The sequence below is a fragment of the Nematolebias whitei genome, chromosome 17 (assembly GCF_014905685.2).
Source record: "Nematolebias whitei isolate Nwh7 chromosome 17, NemWhi1, whole genome shotgun sequence".
Lineage (NCBI taxonomy): Eukaryota > Metazoa > Chordata > Actinopteri > Cyprinodontiformes > Rivulidae > Nematolebias > Nematolebias whitei.
The window spans coordinates 16,181,959-16,201,737 of NC_056514.1; the positions used below are offsets into that span (position 1 = coordinate 16,181,959).

A 19,779-nucleotide genomic window follows, 5' to 3' on the forward strand; every position below is an offset into this window, starting at 1 on the left:
CTGACGTTTAACAGCATTATCTTTGAAAGTGATCGGCTGTTGTCAAGAGAGTCAACTTTTTTCCTTCAAACAGAAAAACGTTGGGATATTTTCCTCCTGAAGACACGGTGGTAGCTGAGCATGCAGCACATGGTCAGACAACACACACATCGTGTGAGCTGAATCTGTGAGGAGTTGATATTGGTCAAATGTCAAATTTAAGCATTTTTCAAACGGTTTCAACAAGATTTTACATTTTTTATCCATCTTTCCATCCATCCATCCATCCATCATCTTCCGATTGTTCCGAAGTCGAGTCTTGGTGGCAGCAGCGTGAGCAGGGTTGCCCAGACATCTCTTTCCACAGCCACCTCTTCCAGCTCTTCTGGGAGGACTTCAAGGCATTAACAGGCCAACCGAGAGACATAGTCTCTGCAGCATGTCCTTGGTCTTTCTAGGGGTCTCCTCCCAGTCAGACATGCCAGAAGCACCTCCCTAGGGAGGTGCCCAGGAAGCATCCTTACCAGATGCCTGAACCACCTCAACTGGCTCCTCTTGATGTGGAGGAGCAGCGGTTCTACTCCGAGTTTCTCCTGATAACTGAACTTCTCACCCTATCTCTAAGGGAGAGTCCAGCTACCCTGCAGAGAAAACTAATTTCAACCACCTGTATCCATGATCTTATTCAGTCACTACCCAGAGTTCATGATCATAGGTGAGGGTAGGAATGTAGACCGACTGGTAAACAGAGATCTTCTATTTACAGCACAGCTTGCTCTTCACCACAACGGACTGGCACAGAGTCCACAATACTGCAGACGCTGCACTAATCCATCTGTCAATCTCACGCTCCATTCTTCCCCCACTGGGAACAAAACCCAGAGATACTTGAATCCTCCACTTGAAGCAGAACCTCACCCTCGACCCCGAAGAGATAAATTCATCCTTTTCTGGTTGAGGACCATGACCTCAGATTTGGAGGAGCTGATTCTCATCCCAGCCGCTTCACACTCAGCTGCGAACCGCTCCAGTAAGAGCTGAAGATCACGGCACGGTGACATCATCAGGACCACATCATCTGCAAAGAGCAGAGATGGAATCCTGAGGCCAGCGAACTGGACTCCCTCCAGCTCCTTGCTGCACCGAGAAATTCTGTCCATAAAAGTTTTGATCAGAATTTTCATTCATTCAACCTTTATTTAGACGGGTAAATCCCACTGAGCCTCGACTCTTTTACAAGAGAGACCTGATTTCAACAAAGAATGATGAAAACAATGGACAACAGCAACAACAATAGACGGTTATAAAAAGGCATACAGATTTTTTTTTTTTACAAATAAGATGGCAAAAAAAATAACAAAAACAGCTAGATTATAAGGCGAATGTAGAAAACTAAAAACAGGAACATGTCTGCGTTGGTCCTTGCCAGGAGTCCAACAGATTCTTAAAGCCACTGAGAGAGGTCAAGGTCGAGAGCTTCAGGTCTTTTTGTAAGATATTCCAGAAAACAGGAGCGGAGTAGAAGGCCCTCTTGCTTAGTTCAGTCCGCACTGAGGGAACACTGCAGGTAATAATGTCCTGAGAGCGCACGCTGTAGCTGCACTCACGCAGAGACATGTAGGAGGAGATATATGAAGGCAGCAGACCAAGAAGTGATTTAAAGAATCTGTGAATCTGTGTTGTAGTTTTTTCATCCCAAAATTTAGCTGTTCAAAACTTTTGTATTTTTCTGTGCTGTTACTGAACAGAAATATTCCAGCAGAAACAAAATGTGCACATTCATTGTTTAAACAGTTTAATTTAATTTAATAATTTTATTTAATCAGGTCTCTCTTGTAAATGAGTCCTCGAGGCTCAATGGGATTAAGCTGTCTAAATAAAGGTTGAATGAATGAAAAACAGCTTCTTATTCATCCTTGTTTTGTTTTGTTCCGTTTCTGTGAATCAGTAAAAGCTATGTAGGTCTGTTGTGCTCACGGCATTTGTCATGCCAGCAGAAGTGTCTGCTGGTTTCAGTAGCTGGACATGGAAATGAGTTTCAGCAGACTCTCAGGTAAACAAACCCGCTCCCTGAGCTGAGCTGTCGTTTAGACCTCACGACAGACAAGATTAAAAACAGATGTTTCTGCTACAGTAGAGAGGTCTGCTATGACAATGAAGTACAGCTAAAACAGGGAAATAGATCCACCACAAGCTTTTGTTATAATACAATGAACAGAATTAATATTTTTATGCAGCCGTTAGTTGTGTGCAGCAGCTTCATTACTTGTTGGAGTGTGTGGTGTTGAGCCATGAGAGCCCGGACCATCTCAGGCAGGGCTATGGGAACCCTGGTCAGCCGGTCAGAAAACGCTGTCAGCAGCTGCTGGGACTTCTGCAGCCACTCCTGTTTTCCAGTGTAGCTGGACAAACGCAGAAGATTGAAAGCTGACACAGAGTTAGCACTGGGCTCAGCGCCATCTTGATCTGTCGAAGAAAAAGAAACATGAAAGGTGTGAATGTTTATGAAGCATTCACTGTATTGTGATCCATTTTTCTTTGATATGTTTTTCAGCATCTTTCTCGTGCCATAGTTTTCCAGCTATTTCAACAAATCATAAATCAAAACGTTCAACTCTTTCAGGACGATCCTACCATGACTTTTGGTATTGGTGCAGCTTTACCTTTTTTTTTTTTAACTATTTAGCCTTTTCTGCCATTTTTTCCTAATAGAAAAGGAATTGAGCTCATTTTACATCCTTCAAATCTTTAGATCTGTTTACAATCTTTTACTTCTCCTTTCATATTTTGTTCTGCTTCAGCTTCTTTCAGCTTCCTTCTGCAAATTTAAACTTTTCTGCTACTTTCAGCTACTTTCAGCTACTTTCAGCTCTTTTGTGCTCATTTTAGATTCTTTCTGCTAACTACAATATTTTTGTGCTTTTTCTAACTTATTTCTGCTAATTTCAGCTTGTTGTGCTCCTATCAGCTTATTTATGCAAGTTTTAGCTTTTTCTGCTATTTATTGCTATTATTACTATTTAGCAGTTTTTATGCTAGTTAATCTTTTTAGCTAATTCCACATTTTTTTCACTCATTTAAACTTTTTTCAGCCTAATTCAGCAAAAATGTACTCTCTCCACTTCCTTCTGCTAATTCAAGCTTCTTTTTGCTTTTTTTTAGCTAGTATTCAACTGTTTTTTTTGCACATTTCTGCATTTAAAAAATTCCACTTTTTTGTGCTCATTTCAACTTCTTTCAGCCTAATTGGCCACAGTTGTGGTCTCTCCACTTCCTTCTGGTAATTTAAGCTGTTTTTCAGCAAGTTTTTCAGCAGTAAGCATTCACACTGCATTTTTGCAGGAAATGCATTTTTTAAAGTTCATTGTTAAAATCAATCATCTTTCAACAAATGATAAATAATAAAGACATATAAAAACCCTTAGAAGACATATTTGACGTGAAAAAAGTGAAATATATTGATATACAGTCATGCAAAGTCTTGCTTATTATACATGTTGCTTATAAAAACAGACTTTAGTATTTTAACGTGGTCTGGATCAATATACTGTATACTAATCCATCCAGAGGACCTGACTTAACCTTGTTAGATTTATATATCTGGATTATTGAGCAGCATCAGGATATTTTCTTGATCAATAGTTTGTCAGGCTTTTGAAGCTCTTTAGACTCACTAGTTTTTCAGATTTCTTGTTAGGCACTTAAAGCAATAGTTCGTATCTTTTGAGGTGCGGCTGTTCAAACACATTCTCACCCCCTACTCATCATATATTGACGTGCGCGGTCAGGTTCCCCCTGTGTTACATTCTTGATGCGTCGGGTAGCCCCTTCTCATCATTAATTGACGTGCGGGGTGTTTTGTAGTACAAAAATCTGTCAGAGACGATGACGTCAGCTTTTACTTCTTATTGGATTTTTATCAGGTGGGATCCGTCCTTCTTTTTTTTAATTTATGACAGAAAATCCATCCTGCTGTTAAAAAATAAACGGATATGAAAGTGCTTCACTTTCCAAACCGGAAGAGAAGATCACGGCATAACATTCAATGACAGCACCCCGCACGTCAATTAATGATGAGAAGGGGACGTGTCAAGAATGTAACGCAGAGGGAACCTGACCGCGCGCATCAATATATGACGAGTAGGGAGTGAGAATATGTTGGTTCAAACACTAGGGGCTTTGGTTGCTCAGTGGTCAGTGTTGCAGTCTTGTAATCCTTGGGTTGCAGGTTTGAGCCCAGGTTGTGGCAGAAATGGCATCCAGTGTAAAACAATTGCCAAGTCTTTTGTTGTGGTATCTGTAGTGCAGTGGTAGGGAAGATGCCTTAGGACCGGAAAGTTGCAGGATAGATTATCTGCCATTCTCATAAGTTACAGTGTCCTTGAGCAAGACACCTATTCCCTAGCTGCTAACTGGTTGTGTAAATAGCTGCCCAATGCGCCACGTGTGGCCAAACACAGATCTTTTTTTTTTGATTGCACGGTACAAACTCTGAAGCCAACACTTTGACTTTCAGAAAAGTTATGAACTTTTTTTTTTTTTACTTTTTGAGAATAGCGCCTTAATTTCTACCCAGCAGCATGCTTAGTCAAGCATTTGTGGATTAAAAAAGTAGCAGAGAATAAGTCTGAACTTGATCTGTTGAGGGAATCTGTTGTGAATTGTCAGATTACTAAAGGTTCTCCTCAAAGTTGAAGAAACACAACCTGAAAAGAAAAGGAAGATGTGGAAAGGAAGGAAAAAACTTATGGGGATTTAATTTTTTTTAGTATCTTTATAATAAATCTGGAATTGGATTTTTTAAATTTGATTACAAGTAACAACACTAGAAAAATACTTCAGATACATTAAGTTAAAGAGGGGGAAATCAGATTGAAGTAATTCTAAAGAATATAAAACTGAAAAGTAGTGTAGCCACAAGTATTTAACAAAATAAAACCCTGAGATACTTGAACTCCTCCACTTGAGGCAGTGCCTTACTCCCAACCCAGAGAGGCAATCCACCATTTTCCGACTGAAGACCATGGGACCAAATACCTTTTCCAAGTCCACAAAACACATGTAGACTGGGTAAACTCACATGCCCTCTTGAGGACACTAGTGAGAGTAAAGAATTGGTCTAATGTTCAGCGACTGGGATGGAACAGGCATTGTTCTTCCTGAATCTGAGGTTTGACCATCAATCAAACTTTCTTCTCCAGCCTCAATGAATAGACATTACCAGGGAGGTTAAGGAGTTTTATGCACATGTAATTGAAATACACACTCCTGTTCCCCTTTTTGGAGAGGGGAACCATCACACCAATCCAGTGGCATTCCTCCTGATGTCCATACAATGTTGCAAAAGAGTGTCAACCAACAACACACAGAGTCTTGAGGAGCTCAGGGCAAATTTCACCCACCCCTGGAGCCCTGCTGCCGTAGAGATTTTCAACTACATTGGCAACCTCTGCCTTGGTTATGGAAACCTCAGCCTTGGTTATGGAGGGATCAACCCCTTAGTCTCCCAATTCATCTTTCCTAGTGTAAGACGTGCTGGTGGGATTAAGAAGGCTTGAGAAGAAGTATTCCTTCCACTGCCCAACGGTTGGGGGCGTGGCTTCACTTTGACGGGGTGCTGTTCGGCCTGATGTGACATTCGCGGTGGGAGGTGCTGTGTGTATGGGGGGGGGGGGGGGGGCATGGGTGGCATGCCGGGGCCTCTCTGGGTCTGTGGTGTGGGGCTGTAGGTAAGCATTGGTGCGCTGGGCCGGCCTTCCTTGGCTGTTGTTCCCTGCTGCTCTGGCCCCCGGCCTGGGCTGGCTTGCGGTCACTGTCGGGTTGGTGGGGCACATGGACAGCCCGATGGAGGGTCCATTGGGCTGTCTCTGTGTGCCTGTTTATGTCTCAGGTTGGGTTTTGGGTGGTCCCCTCTCTTGGATGAATTTTGCCCCCCCGGTGTGTTGTACTCCCCTCCAGTGGTGGACCCCCTGCTGCCGGTGCATTGGTGGCTCTCAGCAGCTGGGGCTGGGTAGTGGGGTGTGTGCAGGCACGCCCTGGTGGCTGCCTGCCGGGGCCTGGGTGCCCTGGCTCTGCCGGGCCTCTGTTGTGGGGTGGTATGACCTCGGGACTCAGGTCTCGGTGTTGATGGCCGGATCTACTCTGGAGGGGCGGGTTGCCGGCGGGGCCTGTGGACTCATCGCTGCAGCCTCCTGGGATTTCTGAATTGTGGTGGCTGGGGATCGCCCAGGGCTTCCCTTTGCTTCTCTCTCTGGGGTGTGTGTGTGTCCCTGTTGGGGGACTCCTGGAGTTCAGGGCTTGGGGGCTGCTGTGTATCTGTGGTTCTGGTTTTCCCTGTGTTACCATCATGTCCTGTGGGGATGGGTCTGTGGGTCCCCACATCCACTATTGAACATTTTTATGGAGAAACCTTATAGTGATAAGCATGCTCACACAGGTGTTCAGATTCAGGTGTTTATCAGATATACACTCAGTTGGGTTGTGGTGGCCATCAAATATATCTTGTATTACCATGTACTGTATAAAATACTTTCTAATGATGTTACAAGTATCACTGTAGTGAACTAGGCCTCCGATCAAAACCTGCCTCTGAAGACCTTCATGGGACAGGAACTGTTATTTCATTGATTTGAATCCAGAAATACAAATTAGCTCATCCAGCGTGTTGTTCTGGTCTACAGACATACATCTTCACAGTCATCACACTCCTTTCAAACGCAGCTCGCCGTGGTACACTTGTAGTGAAGCCAGTGACGACTCTTTACTTTTGCGGAGAATGGGTCAGCTGCGGTCAAGAGGTCCCTGGCACGCTACCTTTCAGCGTCTCCTCAGGGTGGCTGCGACTCGGCAGAAGTCGTGAGATAATCCGTTCCACAGAACAAACTTCCTCAGCAGTTATAGGGCATTCGCCGGGTGGAGCCACAGCGAGGCGTCGTGGCTCCTGCAGAGATGGATGACTCCATCAGCCTGGAAAACTGAGTCCGAAGTTCCACTCAGCAGTGGAAAAACTCCAGAACTACTCCACAGTACTCCAAGAGACTCAGAAGAACTTCAGAAGAACTCTGAGGAACTCCAGCCGAACTCCATCAGAACCAGAAGAACTAACTGAACTAAGAGGGACTAAGAGGGACTAACAGTTCCAGGAAGTGTCGACTTTTAAAGAGTTCTGCTTCCGGTCACTTTTAGTAAGTCCTGATTGGTTGAAGGAACCAACAGGGGTGTGGTTTTAGTGACGTCAAAGGGTTTTTACAAGTCGAGAAAACAGCAGAAGTGTTTAGGAATAGACAGAGAAATGTTTGGGCAAAGTGAGAAAACTGCAGGTGCCAGTTCTCTTGTTTACTGTCTGAGAGCTTTAAAAACACGACAGCTTGTTCCAACAACTTGTTTCTTGACTGTCTCCGACTTTTGACCGACATCACTCCTTCTCATTTCAGACAGAAGATCAAAAAATGCATAATTACTTTGTAAAATAGGCATTTAACTTGATTTCTAATTTGAATGAGGATTAAAAAATCATTAATACTGTTTCACAGTCGATTTAAAATGAGTGGTTCACTTCAAAATTTAAAAATGGTATGAACTAAACACACTTTTGATTATCAAGATATTGTAAAATAGTAATGATAATATAAAAAAGAGAGTGTTCTTTCAATTGATTAGTTCAGGATACAATTAGAAAGTCTCTGGATGAGCTAATTTGTATTTCTGGATTCAAATCAATGAAATAACAGTTCCTGTCCCATGAAGGTCTTCAGAGGCAGGTTTTGATCGGAGGCCTAGTTCACTACATCATTATATATGTGTGTTGTTGTGGTTTATCGGTTTTGTCTTTTTTTTTTCCCGCAGGTCTAGAGGCAGACTTCAATGATGTTGATTTGTGTTCTCTTTATACCTCTCTCTCTCCTCTATTCCTATCTCATTATTTACCTTTTAACCCTTCTCTCACTTTTCTGCTTTGTCATCTTCTTTGTTTTTCATCCCCATGTCCATTACATCTGAAACAAGCCCATAGCAAATTCTAATAAAATTTAATTTTCATATCAAGTGGAGCATTAAGGCCAGCCATAATGCTCGGCTTGTGAAAGTAAATCTGTTGGGCATCACTTTGACACTCAGACAATAATTCTAAGTGTCACAATGCCGGACAGGACAAGGGAGAAAGAAAAAAGAAGGCAAAACTCTGGGCAAATCCAGAGAGTGCATCTAGGTGAGCCCAACTATACCTAGTTGGCACCTTTCAACCTTACCCACAAGCTCAGACTCACTCCCCACCAGAGAGGTCACATTTCCCAAGTGCCACCTTTTATAAGCCAAGGTCAGAGTTCTAATAATGTCCATGGAATTATGAACCAAACTCACATGGTCCTTACTGCAGGTGGTCCACAAAAAGTCAAACCCATGTGATTGGCTGAACTCAACCGGGCCTCGATGGGTAGAGGCCCAGTCACCAGATGCTCGTCTACTAGCTTCTTCCCCAGGCCTGAGCCCCGGTAAGTTGGGGCCACGGTAACCAACATCTGGACAAGGAACACTGAGCTCCATGTTTTTCTCTGTACGTCAGTATTCTGATTTTTTTCACATTATCATCACATTTTTTCATTGTTACGCTGATGATAGATCTATATGCCATTAAAAAAGAAAGATGCCCCCTCAATCAGGCCACTTCTGTTGTGTCTTGAAGACATCAAAGCCTGGATGTCTTCAAACTTCTTAAATTTCAATGAAAACAGAAGTGATGGTGTTTGGTCCTAGTGGCTCTTGTGAACCTTGCCCTGTTGATCTGGGCCTTCTGGCACCACATGTAAAGAAAACTGTTTCTAACTTGGGTTTTAAAATGGACAGTGATTTTAAATTAGATTCCCAGATTGGAGCGGTGGTCAAGACCAGTTTTTATCACCTCAGACAGCTGGCTAAGGTAAAATCCATCCTCACAAAACAGCAGCTGGAAACAGTAATCCATGCCTTCATCACCTCTCGGCTGGATTACTGCAACACTCTTTACTTTGGAGTCAGCCAGTCCTCCCTCAGACGACTCCAGTTGGTTCAGAACGATGCTGCTCGGCTTCTAACTTGAGTTCAAAAGAGGGAGCACATCACTCCCACTCTGGCTTCACTCCACTGGCTGCCTGTTCATTTTAGAGTTCATTTTAAGATTATTTTATTTGTTTTTAAAAGTTTAAATGGTCTTGCTCCATCCTACCTCTCTGAGCTGCTTCACCCATACTCTCCTGCTCGGTGCCTCAGATCAGCTGATCAGCTGCTCCTGGAGGTGCCGAGGTCCAAACGGAGGCTCAGAGGGGACAGAGCTTTTTCTGTTGCTGCTCCCAGACTGTGGAACGATCTTCCTCTTCCTATCAGACGAGCTCCTTCACTGTCCCGTTTTAAAACTCTTTAAAAACACATTTTTACTCCCTGGCTTTTAGCACAGACTGAATTTTGCTCTGCACCGTTTTTATTAATTTTTTATTGTTCTTATTGATCTTAATGTTTTAAAAACTGTTTTATGTGTTTAAATGTTCTTAATTTTATATGTACAGCACTTTGTGGCAGCTGTGGTTGTTTTAAAAGGCTTTGTAAATAAAGTATTATTATTCATTAAAAATCAAAATGTATTTCAGGCTATAAAGCAACAAAACAGACTACGAGGAAGTTGAATACGTTTGCAATCCACTGTAATGACACCCCTAAAATTATCTGCAAATAAAACATGTCTAAAAACAAACTTCATTGGAGTGATTCATAGTAATTCTGATGTGTGTTGTCTAAAAAATGTCAGGGATACTTTATTAGGACTTCATGATATCATGTCAGTTTGTAATAAAAGGGCAGAATGTGTCTCCTCTAAATGTCAGATGCCTTATTGTCTCCCCCAGCATACAAACATCCCAGAGTTATTGTGTGATGTGATGTACTGGCACTGAAGGATGATCTCATCGCTTAGCTTTGTTAAGTGATTGGTCCTTATCTTTTATCGGTGTCCAGTGAGAGCCTAGAGGTAATCTTCAAATGACTCTATGACCTCTCCACACGTTTGCTTTGAAGCAATGTTCAGATGTGTTTGGTTCTGAGTGTCAGTGAGAAAAACAGGCTTCATCCCATTTTTACATAAAAGCTCTTTACTCTGCCAAGAACTGGCAACATTAACCCAATAGAATTATTCACACAAAGCCACATAAACTATCTTGTGTAATGCAGATTCAGCATGAATTAACAATCACAAAGACACGTTTACAGCCATGTTTGACCGAGTTGCAGAAATAATTTGATTCTACCTGGCAGTGTGCTTTAGCTCCTGAAAACAAAACAAAAAAAACAAAACAATGGTGAGCATGTTTTATTGTACATACACGTGTACATACACGTGTACACACACTTCGGTACAGCAAGGAGTCTGTCGCTTCCCACATGTCACTTATTTTCCTCTAAAGGAGCTCAATGGAAGGAGGTCATAAACTTTCTTATACACAGAGATGTGAAAAAAATGATGCCAAGACGAACATGCCAAGAAGTCACACACCTGTAACAAAAGTACAATATACACCACATTATGCACTTGTCGACAAACTATTAAAGCATTACAGCAATCTATAGCAATAGCCCAGACAAGCAAAGACCTTGAATAACCTTTGAACTTAAATTGTGGCCTTGGTCTTGAAGCTGGGGCGATGAAAAGATTATGGGACACACTGTCCAGTGGTGGTACAAATGTGTGTGAAGTTTTGTTAAATTATCTTGAATGGATAAGAGGTTATGTCCAGGACAAGCAAAGACCTTGATTTGTGACTTTGACCTTGACACCAGGTGAGGAAAAGCGTAAGCAACACAGGGATCATACATATGTGTATGAAGTTTTGCTAAATTATCTTGAGCGAATCAGAAGTTTTGTGTGGGACAAGAAGAAGTTTATGGATGGACATAAGGATAAACTGATGGGAGACTGTACCATAATATGTCCACCAACTGACGGGCGTTTAAATAGGCATTGTAGAAACTCACACACAACTTTAAACAAATGGATTTGTACTCTCTGTACTCTCCTGGACCTACCATTCTATGTTCGTCTGTCTCTCCTTCCTGTCCTCTCAACCAGCCGGTCAAAGCAGATGGCCGCTTGTCCTGAGCCTGGCTCTGCTGGAGGTTTCTCTTCAACTTTGTTGTGATTTGGCGCTATATAAATAAACTGAATTGAATTGTACTCAATAAAAGAAACAAAACCTCACAATAGTCACGGAAATAGCTTGAAACTGAGAAAAAGTAATAAAAAGAAAAAAGATATTAATGATTATAGGTCATTGTTGTGGGCAGCACGGTGGCACAACTGGTAGAGCTGCTGCCTCTCAGCGCGCAGGTCCTTGGTTCAAATCCCAGTCCGGGGATCTTTCTGGGTGGAGTTTGCATGTTCTCTCCCGGCACATGTGTGCTTTCTGCAGATACTCCAGTTTCCTCCCACAGACCAAAAACATGCATGTTAGGCTGATTGGTAACTCTAAAGTGTCCCTAGCTGTGAGTGAGTGAGTGAATGGTTGTTTGTCTCGTTTGTCTCTATGTGTCCCTGTGATGGACTTGCGACCTGTCCAGGGTGTACCCCGCCCCTCACACAGTGATTGCTGGACATGGGCACCAGTGACCCCTGTGACCCCAAAATGGAAGAAGCGGGTAAAAGATAATGGATGGATGGATGGTCATTGTTTTGAGTTTTGCCAGATCACTACGTACATCACTGTTTGAACCAAAGTGGACTTGATGAAAGACGACCAAGAAGGACACCAAATCACAAAAAAGAGAAAATGGATAATACCTAAATGCATACTGACAAACCGCAAAGGATCTAGGAGAACGTGTTTTAGCAATCTGTCATCTATGTTATATTACGAATAAAATATTGACATTTGCCATCTCCACATCATTGCATTCAGTTTTTATTCACAATTTGTTTAGTGTTATTATGTTTATGTTTATCTATGTGTTTAATGTTGTGATAGTCAAGATTTAATTGTACCCTGATCGGATTCTACAAATCGGATTCCAAAAAAGTTGGGACACTAAACAAATTGTGAATAATGCCATGTCATCCGGACCAGTGAGGACAAGGATAGCCCAAGTTGTTATCAACGCTCCGTTCAGAAGCCTGCATCACTGATGGTATGGGGTTGCATGAGCGCTTGTGGTATGGGCAGCTTGCATGTCTGGAAAGGCACCATTAATGCAGAGAACTATGTTCAGGTTCTAGAACAACATATGCTCCCATCTAGACATCATCTCTTTCAGGGAAGACCCTGCATTTTTCAACACGATAATGCCAGACCACATTCTGCAGCAATCACAACATCATGGCTACGTAGGAGAAGGATCCGGGTACTGAAATGGCCAGCCTGCAGTCCAGATCTTTCACCTATAGAGAACATTTGGCGCATCATAAAGAGGAAGGTGCGACAAAGAAGGCCCAAGATGATTGAACAGTTAGAGGCCTGTATTAGACATGAATGGGAGAGCATTCCTATTTCTAAACTTGAGAAACTGGTCTCCTCTGTCCCCAGACGTCTGTTGAGTGTTGTAAGAAGAAGGGGGGATGCCACACAGTGGTAAAAATGGACTTGTCCCAACTTTTTTGGGATTTGTTGACGCCATGAAATTTGGAAACAACAGATTTTTCCCTTAAAATGATACATTCTCTCAGTTTAAACTTTTGATCTGTGATTTGTGTTCTATTCTGAATAAAATATTAGATGTTGGCACCTCCACATCATTGCATTCAGTTTTTATTCACAATTCGTTTAGTGTCCCAACTTTTTTGGAATCCGGTTTGTACTACATGAGCTAAGGAGCTTTAATATCAGGAAACACCCTGCAATTGAAATACAGGTCACTTCTTAAAAGTGTTAAATCCTTTAATATAACTCTTATTAACTGTCTCCTAACCAGAGACAGGAACAAGTTGCAGCAGGTGATCAAACAGGCTGGTAAATTATTTTCTGATCAGCAAATGTGACAAACTGAAAAAGCATCCATCCTTCCATCCATCCATCCATCCTTCCATCCATCCATCCATCCATCCATCCATCCATCCATCCATCCATCCATCCATTATCTTTACCCGCTTCTTCCTTTTTGGATCACGGGTCACTGTTACCCATGTCCAGCAGTCACTGTGCGAGAAGAGGGTGACACCCTGGACAGTATCCAGTCCATCACAGGGACACATAGAGAAAAACGAGACAACCACTCACTCGCACTCACACCTAGGGACAATTTAGAGTTACCAATCAGTCTAACATGCATGTTTTTGGTCTGTGGGAGGAAACCAGAGTACCCAGACAAAACCCACGCACCACGGAGATGACATGCAAACTCCACACAGAAAAGTCCTGGTCTGGATTTGATCCAGTGACCTTCTCACTAAGAGACAGAAGCTCTACCATCTGTGCCACCGTGCTGCCCTGCATAATCAGTTTCTGTACAATAATACAATCTAGGTTTTCAATAACCCAACCCTGCAACTATCATTCAAGTTGCTGTCATCTCACAAGAGAATGACGGTCCCACTAACAAAGAACAGAAACAGAAAACCATTTGTTCCTTTTGCTATTTTCACCCTGAACAGGGTTCTGTTGTAAAGTTATTCTTATATCAAATGATAACCATGGCCCACTGTGATGTTTTTATGATTGATCATAGATTTACCCTAGTGCTTTTGTTATTGCTGTAGAAATGCTTTAACGATGTTTTTAGTTTTTTTTATTACTCGTTTAATTGGTTATTTGCTATATTTGTGAGCAAGCAATCAAAGACAAGTCTCCATTTCATAATATGTTATGGTCCAAAAAGTTGATTGATTAATTGATGAAAAATACACAGCTAAATCACCAAAAATATCTAAGAACATATTCTGAAATGTCCTGATGCATGCTCAATATCCATTATTCTGAAATGGCTTTCTGAGCCATAATCTAAATATTATGGAAAATATGTGGAAGGTGCTGAAACAGGAGCTGGAGAAGGAAACTTTCTAACCTGAGACAGCTGGAGCAGTTTCCTCAGGAGGACTGAGGCAATCTATCTGTGGACAGGTGAGTTGCAGAAATCCCTCGATTGCACTGATCGCCTGCAATCGAGGAGAATCGTGCAACAAGGCTGTCATTAAAGGTATCATTCTTTTCATCAAGGGAATGTTAATTTAAACACTTTTATGTTCATAATCCTGTTGAACTAAAAATATAAAAGCAATGAGCGATTCAAACGGGAGTTGATCTGAAAATGCAGCCATTTCCCAAGAGAAACAACTGCACCAAAATAAAAAGACTAGGACGAAAAGCAGGACAGACTGTGTGCATGATTTCAAGCTTCCTCTTCTACCACAAGCACACAGGGGAGTCTGTTGTGCTATGCAGAGTGGCAGTATGGTGAGATAATCTCTCACCGTGACAGGCTACACTGCTGGGACAGGCATCCACACTGCAGCGGCTAGAATGTCACTAATGGGCTTCAACCCTGCCCAGTACATCACCATGATGTCCCTTCAGATAAGAAACCTCTTGCATGTCAGCTGTGATAAACATACGCAGATGCAGAGACTACAAGTCGTACACGTGAACACAAGTTCACAAGTGTACAAAGCCGTCATATTTCATCTGTTCTCAGCAGCAATAACTCGCCTGTCGATGGCATCTCACACCTGCTTGAACTACTTAGATTGAGCTATTTGTTACAAACATCAAACTGTGTGTGTCAACCTCTATTAGCTGAAAGTGTGCTTAGTGTCAGTTTTCCTTTTTTCCATGGTTTAATGGAAACACATTCAACTTGACAACTTTTAAGCAAAACAAACAAAAACTAGGAACAGGAAAAGTTATCAGACTTCCTTAAATATATACAGAGCGCACACCAAAGCCTCTTTTGTAACATTACATAAAAAGTTACCATTTTCTTAACCTTTCCGCTGCTCCCTTTAGTGGATGCCACAGTTTAATGTTTGCCCCCATCTCACCTTATCCAGCATCCTCCTCTGTCACAGCAGCTGCCTGCATGTCCTCCTTCATTACACTCATGAAGTTTTTCTTCTTGTCTTTCTTCTTTCCTTCCCTCTGGTGACTCTATATTCAAGATCCTTTGTTCAATATGTCCATTATCCCTTCTCTGCACCATAGGCATCACATTAATTATATGTGATGGGGCCATGTCCCCCTCACATTTAAAAAATACATTCACCCCCCTCCACACTCACACATTTACCATGAAATATTACTTCTTGGTAAGTAATTTCTCTTGCAATATTCTAAACAATCTTTCTAATCTCTAAATGAGCACAGATTGTCAAGATCTGTGCTCTCTGCCTCTGGCTGCACTCTTGGCCACGCCCACTTCTCCGCTATGCACGAGATCAGCTGATCAGGAAGCTTCTCCCACAGCTGTGGGCTGCACACTGGTGCTAAATAATTAAAATAATTAATTTTTAATCAAAATTCCATGCAGATCTTGCGGATCATCCATCAATCAGCCAATTGTGTGTCATGTCTATTCTTATTTTGAAAAATCGCAATAGAGCGAGTCCGCGAAAAATAAACCGCGAAGTAGCGAGGGACTACTGTACCCCAATGATGAGGTGGATTTTTCACACGATGTTTTGCAATAGAAAAACTCTTATTTTTCACTATAATCTACCACAATCTGTCATGTGATTTAAAACCACTGTCCACCATTTCCACATAATATTGCAACATTACTAAAGAAAATAAATATGCAATTTGAAATGTGTACATGTACTCATCTAATAAACATTTGTAAATTTTGTTGTATGCTTGTGTGACAACTTTTGAGATGATTTATTTTCATACTTTCATGATCGAAAGCCAACATGAATAGGAAGAAAGGCCAACTCTTCTAATTATAATGTATTTGTGCAATTGTTATCCATGTTTTAATATATTTTTACCTCACCTCAACATTAAGTTTTGTTTAGTCTTTTCTTTGGGGTTGCAAGTGAACTCTCATGAAAGATTTGCCATTTGTTTTGGACGACTTACTCTTCCTGACGTAACTTGGACTTAAACCTGGAGCCTCAGGATTAAGAGACCGCGGCACTAACCACCGAGCTACTGCGGTCCTCCTCAACTTCAAGTTTTATGAGAAAAAAATAACAAGTGAGATGAGACAGCAGCAGAGTGAAGACGTTTCAGGCCCTCACGGTACTTTGTGGAGCTGATCCAGTCTGTCAGAAGCAGATGGACTGAGAGAGAGTTCGACAGGTTTTCTGATCAAAGCAGCTCGCGTGTCAGGCCATCACTCTCAGATTGCTTTCGCTGCATAAGGAGAGCTTGATCTTGAGTGGCAGACGGTTACACAGTCCTCAGAGTTGATGGGGTGGGGGGGGTCAATATTCCTGTTCCCGTCTTTTATCTTCCATCTATTCAACTCAATCCATCCATCAGCGCCTCACCTCCAGAAGTTTGAGTGCAGCACATGAATAAAACTGGCAGGGATATTACAGCAGAGTCTCGTCTCGTTAAAGCTTGATTCGATCAATACGGTGAAAGATAAAGACGGGGGAGAAACAATCCTGATGGATGAAGAGATGATGAAGTTATTGACTACAGACGTCCATTAACCTCTCTTTTGTTCAAATAACGCTCAATCATGCGTTCGTTTCTGTTCAGTTTGCTCGAGTCACTGTGGTCAAAGTGTGTTAATGTGTTAGTAAACCCTCTGCAGAGTCTGCAGGCCTCCACCCCTTTATTCATTAATCCATCTCAGTTACCCACTGTTGTTAAAACACAGCTGGATCTTTAATCTACGCCTGTCCATCAAGCTTTTCCTGCACTCCTGAAGCAGCTCACCGCACAGAGAACTGCAGCAAACAACTTGTTAAAGTTTCTTCTTACCAACATTCTCATGCTATTTATTTCTCTTTCGACTACTCCCTTCGTCGGGGGTCACCAGAGTGAGCAAGCTTCCATAAAAAGTTTTGTGGGGATTTATTTTTATATTTTTTTTTGCAGGATGCCCTAGCCCTTCCTGACATAACCTGGATTTGAACCTGCAGCCTCAGGATTACACAACTGCAGCGCTGACAGGCCATCTGTGAATTTTCTTATTCTTTTTTAGACAAATGTCTGCGCGCTGTGTGGAAAGAATTCCCAGAAAACTACTTAAATCGATTTAAAAGGTTTGAATTGAAACATAGGGTGTTAAGTTCAGTTTTTTAAATTATTATTATTCATTTATTTAATTGCAAAAATGTGTTTTCTTATTGACGTCTGATAACCTGATGACGTGTGTATTTTCTCCTCACCTTCCTTCAGCTGCAGCAGAACTGTGCTGTCGCTGGGATCGCAGCTGAAGTAACCTCCACCCTGGTCGTCCCAAAACAGCACATCCTGCCGGAGCTGCAGCTCCTCCGCCCACTGCAGCCATTCTGTTTGCAGCGTGGCCTCATACAGATCCAGCAGGCCACCAACGATGAAGGCAAAGTCATCCAGGAAGCCAGAGATAGGTGGAGATCTGAGCAACACAGAGGGAAAGAAGAAGTGGGAAGAGAGCTGGGTTACCACTGGTGAACAAGTTCCATATTTTCACATTAATTTATTTACGTGTAGATCGATGTTTGTTTATACTGCCTGAAAAGAAAATGGCCAAGATTACAGACAAGAATAATAAAGAAATCCAGGAGAACTGATTCAAAGGTGCAAATGGCCTGAAGAAATGCATCTAAACAGAGCTGGCTTGTCATGCAAAATGATAAAGAATCATTAGAGTTACTCAAAATAAAAGAAAATGTTGATGTTGTTGATTCTGAGTTTTGAAATTAAAGGAAAAATGTCAAAAATAAAGTTTAACTGATAGAAATAAAGTTTTTCTGTGAATAAAATGATAAAAACCAAATCATGATTGGCTCAAAGACTTACTAAAGATGTACTTTTTTGTATTGACTTCAACCTTCGTTTTAACAATAAAAAATATTATTAAAAAGGGAAGCACAGTGGCGCAAGTGGTAGAGCTGCTGCCTCTCGGTGAACAGGCTACCTTGGATCAAATCCCGGCCCGGGAGCATTTCTGGGTGGAGTTTGTATGTTCTCACCGTGCTGCGTGGATTTTCTCCGGGTACTCCAGTTTCCTCCCACAGACCAAAAACATGTATGTTAGGCTGATTGGTGACTCTAAATTGTCCCTAGGTGTGAGTGAGAGTGAATGGTTGTCTCATTTGTCTCTACGTGTCCCTGTGATGGACTGGAGTCCAGGGTCAGTGACGTGCGGTGAGCTTTGTGACAGGTGAGGCACTGACTGTCTGGAATCGGATGCTCACATATATGAACCAAAAATAGAAGCTTATATTTCAACATACATTGTTTTAAAATGATTAGAACATGTTTGACACATCATTGTGCAGAGATGTTCCTCAACTCAATGATTTTTTCACATTTGTCTTATGGAGCTACTCTCTGGTCACAGACTCACCAAACTGCACTTAAACCAATGAAAATTCTCTACAATTGGACCTTGAAGGTTTTATATCAAAAGCCAATCAGATTTCATCACTGTAATATTTTAGCTAAGTTTGGAATTCTAGAATTTTCCAATTTTATAAATTCCAATTTTTTTTTTAAAATTGATCCTCAGATGCTTAAATGGACTTGCACCCAAACCATTAAGCAATTACACAGAAACTGCAGGGCTACAGCAGATCTACCAGAGCAGCTTTAAATGGCGACTGTAAGGTTCCTTTTCGTAGAAACACTTTTGTTCAAAGTGCTCTCTCTGTGAGAGGATCCACAATTTGGAACTCACTCCCTGTCAATTTAAAGTCTGTAACCAGATTCAATATGTTTAAAAACAAACTAAACTCTGGCTGTGTCAAAAACAGCATTGCATTTATCCTTAATGTATTTTATTGTTATGGTTTTAATCCATTTGTTTTATGTGTATGACTCATCTAATTTAGAAAAATCCTTTAGTTTTGAGGTATGATCTTCCATTTTGTCTAAACAAATTTAAATGAGTGTACCATTTGCTTCACCCCTGCCCCTCTGTGTAACAGAAGGACGCACAGAGACTGCACCCGCTTCATTGTCCCTAAGGGGCAGCACTGCCCCCTATCGGTGCGGCAAGGTATATGCTGCCGCACCTCTTGTGTGTTTTTCAGCGTGCGTTATGACTGATTAGAAAGAATATTCATTCAACATATTAGACAGACTGTTGAACATCAACATGTGCAGCACATGTGTAATCAAACATGTATATTGGTGATATAAAGAGAGACAGCAATGGGCATGCTCCAACCACCTACGTCATTTAATGTATATAACACAGTGCCCCCAGAGGTGAACCAGAGCACTACATTGCCTCACCCCACATTGTTTGAACAGGCAATGTGTAAATTCCACGATTTTGACCATTGAAGTGTTGAAATGATTCAGAAAACAGTTTTATAGAAGAGTTAGTCAAATTAATTTTCTCTTATCGTCAGTATTTTTCTTGTCATGATGACAGGTGAGGCAGTGCCTCCATCACAGGTTAAAGAACTGTGAGATAAAGTTAGAGAGACCAGACTGAGATGGTTTGAACATGTCCAGAGGAGGGACAGTGGTTTGGTCTTGTTCAGAGGAGGGACAGTGGTTTGGTCTTGTTCAGAGAAGGGACAGTAGTTTGGACATGTCCAGAGGAGGGACAGTAGTTTCTAGAGGAGGGACAGTGCTTTGGTCTAATCCAGAGGAGGGACAGTAGTTTGGACATGTCCAGAGGAGGGACAGTGGTTTGGACATGCCCAGAGGAGGGACAGTGGTTTGGACATGTCCAGAGGAGGGACAGTGG

General features: G+C 41.8%; 1 protein-coding gene across 1 annotated transcript in view; it reads right to left on the minus strand.

The window, feature by feature from the left end:
- Positions 1-19,779, minus strand: part of spata20 (spermatogenesis associated 20) — a 150,072-nt gene that overhangs the window by 43,151 nt on the left and 87,142 nt on the right. Inside the window, exons 13-14 of the mRNA XM_037691269.1 lie at positions 17,264-17,472; positions 2,246-2,445 (exon numbers count right to left, since the gene is read on the minus strand). Coding sequence (XP_037547197.1) covers positions 2,246-2,445; positions 17,264-17,472 — 409 coding nt within the window. The remainder of the gene's footprint in view (positions 1-2,245; positions 2,446-17,263; positions 17,473-19,779) is intronic.